We start from the raw sequence: 4,054 nt of genomic DNA, 5'->3' as shown, positions 1-4,054 counted from the left end.
CCCACCTGGTGGTAATTTTGAAGTTGGCGCACACTTATTCCCGTAGTAGATCATTTTCTATTTTATACCTCAGGGGGCATTCCTGGAGGTAATCAGTAACACAGCCATATTGGCGTATGCTGCATGGTTACTATGCAGGTAGTGAAAGAGTTTTTACTGCTACGTCAATGGGTGATGGTAAGGGCTCGGGCTGTAAATATGCTCATGCTAGTTTTAATTTTAGCACATGCCCATTTCTCAGCCCATTAAAAAATGTCCTTTTCCCCAGCCATATTAAAAATTGCCCAGTGTGCTCCCAACACACGTGCCCACGCTTCCACAGGCCACTTTTTACCACTGCTTAATAAATATCCCCCTATGAAAATTAGATGTGCATATTATAGAATATGGTGTTGGGCAGATTCATGCGTAACTTCCAATAAATGCCAATTAAGAGCTTGTTAACACTAATTATCACCAATTTAGTCAATTACTTTGCACACAGATTATTGATGCACATACAAAATTGAATGCCTGTCTTTGGCTGACCTACATAGAACCCTACCCCCTCCCCAAAGATATTTACTCATGATTACAAGCAGCATCAGTAGGTAAAAAGAATTTGAGCCCTGCCTTTCTTGGTTCTCACTACCATAACTATCCTACTCCTCTAGTTGTTGTTTTTTTTTTTTGTGTGTCTTTGTCAAATAAGTAGCTTTTAAATGGCTGAAAGGCTTATGAAAATGGTCCTGTATTGGATAATTTCACTGACTAGACCACAATATGTTCAGAATATGGCCTAATTTTGATGAGCCTAAAGGTATATTATCATGTTCAGTCAGTTCATTGCACATTACTTTGGTTGTCAGTTCAGGCAAGAATTTTGTTTAAAAGTTTGGCTTTCAAAGTCCTAGATGGTGGTCTTCCGGCAGGAAAACTAGGTAATCTCAGGAAAGGCTTTTGGTGATTCCTAGATCAACACTGGCTCTGCTTCAAACTTTGGAATGCCCTTCTCCATAGTACTGCAGTTTTAGAAAGCAGATTAAGGCTTGGATATACAATAATTTTTTAAATTTTAATGATTCTGGAAGGCTTGGTGATGTTTTGTAATGATTCAGTGAGCAGTTAAGGCATATTTTTTGAAGATGTATGTTATTATTTATAGACATGTGGTATATCTGTGATGATTTTTACATTTAATGAAATATTGATATGTTTATAAAATGCATTTATTATTATTCTATGATACCAGGAACATGGTGGAATTGAGCATCTAATAAATATAAAGAAATACATTACACATTGTTTGTGCTTCTGATAATCAGCTGTAACTGGGTTACACATTATATTTTCTTTCCCATGCGGAAGATCATTGTTCATTATCCCAAAGTGTGCTTATGAAATATGATGACCAAACATTGTTCCAATATTCAGCTGGCAGGAGGTAGCTCACAAACCCAGGGCCATTTTCAGTGATCGGCATCGAATATTCATTTTCTTTGTCCTCTTTTAACTTAACCGGCTAAGCCAGTGGTTCTCAAACCTGGTCCTGGAGGCACCCTAGCCAGTCACAATGAATATTCATGAGACATTTGCATGCACTGCCTCCACTACATGCAAATCTATCTCACGAATATCTCACTAGCTGGGGTGCCTCCTGGTTAAGGTTTGGGAGCCACTGGGCTAAGTGAATATTTAGCACTGGTTAGTTAAGTTGATAGCAGGGAAAGATAGGTCAGTGCTGAATATTGCTGGTTATCATGCAATATAGCCAGTTAACTTTTCAGCACTGATTGTGAATATTCAGCAGAGATAACTGGTTATCTCACTCTGAATATTTGTGGTTAGGTGCTAAAACATTATTTAACCAGTAAGCAGCCATTTCTGGCCAATTAGATATTTTTCAATATCAGATGGATAGTATGAAAGGTAATAATATATTTACGGAATCATTTAGGCAACATTTTGGGGTTTAAATACTTATATGTACATATATGTCTTTATTCTTATCATTTGATGCATAATCTGAATGTAATTGTTAGTGCCTGCTTTATAGAATTATCCCACAGAGCACGCACACATTTACACTTTCTTTGGAGTAGGTGTAAATTTGTGTATTGGCATTTGTGCACTATTGTGGCTGGATCTGGGATCCTTCTTAATAAAGGCACACAGGTGTCTATATCGTCTTTATCAAATAGACTTAAAGTAGGCAACTGTTTGCACTCCCTACATAGACGTCCTGCTATAATGTCAAGCCTTTAGATATATTTGTTTTAATTTTCTGTTTTGCCTTTCTTATTCCAACAACTATCAGAATGGGAGAAATAAAAAAGATGAATCACACCAAGGTTACAGAATTCATCATTCTGGGATTCTTTGAGTTTCCTGAGATGCAGCCCCTCTTTTTCCTTGTGTTTTTGATTATTTATTTGATGTGCTTGTCAGGGAATCTTCTTATTATAGTCACAGTGTGCTCTGATTCCCATCTGCATAGCCCCATGTTCTTCTTCCTGAGCAACTTGTCCTTCCTTGAAATCTGTTACGTGACTGTCACAGTGCCTAAATTGTTAGCAGTGCTCATAGCACAGAATAAGACCATTTCTTTCATGCAGTGTATGATCCAGATGTACCTGTTCCTGGCCTGTAGCAATGTTGAGTTCTATCTTCTTACCACCATGGCTTATGATCGCTATGTTGCAATCTGCAAACCCTTGCATTACACCATTATCATGAACAAGAAAGTCTGCATTATTCTAGCCATTGTTTCATGGACAATTGCATTTTTAAATCCAGTCTCTTATGTTACTTTAATATCACAGTTATTTTTCTGTAGCTCCAATGAAATTAACCATTTCTTCTGTGACATAACAGCATTGATGAGTTTGTCATGCTCAGGGACCTATGTCATTGAAACTTTAACTTATATTGATGGTCCACTTTTAGGTTTTACCCCACTCATATTAACAATTATATCATATGTGTACATTATTTCTGCCATATTAAAAATCCACTCTGCTAAGGGTAGACAAAAGGCCTTTTCTACCTGTTCCTCTCACCTCACTGTTGTTCTATTATTTTATGGGACCTCTTTTGGTGTGTACATGAGACCCAAGTCTGATTACTCTATGGATCTTAACAAACTGCTTACTGTAGTGTATATAACTGCAATTCCACTGCTTAACCCCTTGATTTATAGTTTGAGAAATAAGGAACTGAAAGAAACTTTATGGAAAACAACCAGAAGAACTATTTTCTTTTCTTCTAAAATCTTGCACACATTTCAACAGTGAGTAAACAGTATGGGTGGTAATTTCATAGGTGAGTGTCTATATGAGTTGTTAAATAGGTTGCTTATTACATATTTTATAACGATGATATAGGTGTCCATATATGTTTACAGAGTTGCCAAGGTACCCATTCCAGGAGGGAGACTTTTTTGCCGGTCCTAGTTTTAAACCCTCATCACATAACAGTGTAGTATTTGTAGTCTATTATTCTATCCATTGAAATCAATGCTGCAGGTCCCATGATGCACCGGGATGAGGTTGGCAAAAATCTAGGACCAGCCAAAAGGTTGCCCTCCTAGAATGGGTAACTTGGCAGCTCTGCATTTATAACATAGGCTTGTACTATGATTTCCTATAGTGCAGAAATACTTTTGCATAATGTACACCTGATCCAAACAAAGTGTAAATGCATTTGTACTCTGACCTTTTATAAACAAATGAAAAGGAGGAGGTGGAAAATTGCAACCGCAGCAGTAGACATAGGGATGGGAAGATCCACAAGGTACTAGCTCATGTCCAAGAAAAAGAAACTTCATCAGACAATAAGAAACCAGAGGAAGATAGACATATTTTTCCAGCACCCTCTACAGCTCTGAGGAAAAAAGATGTGAGAGGGCCTTATAGTGCTTCGAGAAGAACTGACAAAGGAAGAAAGAAAATAACAAAGAAACATGAAAGCCAGTGAAGTCCAGAAGTAGGAGACAAAAAGCCCGAGGTCCGGAGAGGAGTTGAAACAGAGGTTTTAAGAAGAACCCCCACTACTGCATATAACGGAAAGAGAGAAA

The 4,054-nt window shown here is 37.6% G+C and overlaps 1 protein-coding gene across 1 annotated transcript; it reads left to right on the top strand.

Moving 5' to 3' along the window:
* The first annotated feature begins 2,297 nt into the window (after nucleotides 1-2,297).
* Nucleotides 2,298-3,272, top strand: LOC115475023 (olfactory receptor 1019-like). The gene has a single exon (XM_030210762.1). It carries the CDS (start codon nucleotides 2,298-2,300, stop codon nucleotides 3,270-3,272), a length of 975 nt encoding a protein of 324 aa, XP_030066622.1.
* The last annotated feature ends 782 nt before the right edge of the window (nucleotides 3,273-4,054 follow it).

The sequence above is a fragment of the Microcaecilia unicolor genome, chromosome 7 (assembly GCF_901765095.1).
Source record: "Microcaecilia unicolor chromosome 7, aMicUni1.1, whole genome shotgun sequence".
Classification (NCBI taxonomy): domain Eukaryota; kingdom Metazoa; phylum Chordata; class Amphibia; order Gymnophiona; family Siphonopidae; genus Microcaecilia; species Microcaecilia unicolor.
This window is presented reverse-complemented; position numbering and strand designations above follow the sequence as displayed.

Excerpts from the sequence above, each read along its gene's own strand:
- LOC115475023 (XM_030210762.1), top strand. The coding sequence starts at position 2,298 with ATGGGAGAAATAAAAAAGATGAATCACACCAAGGTTACAGAATTCATC.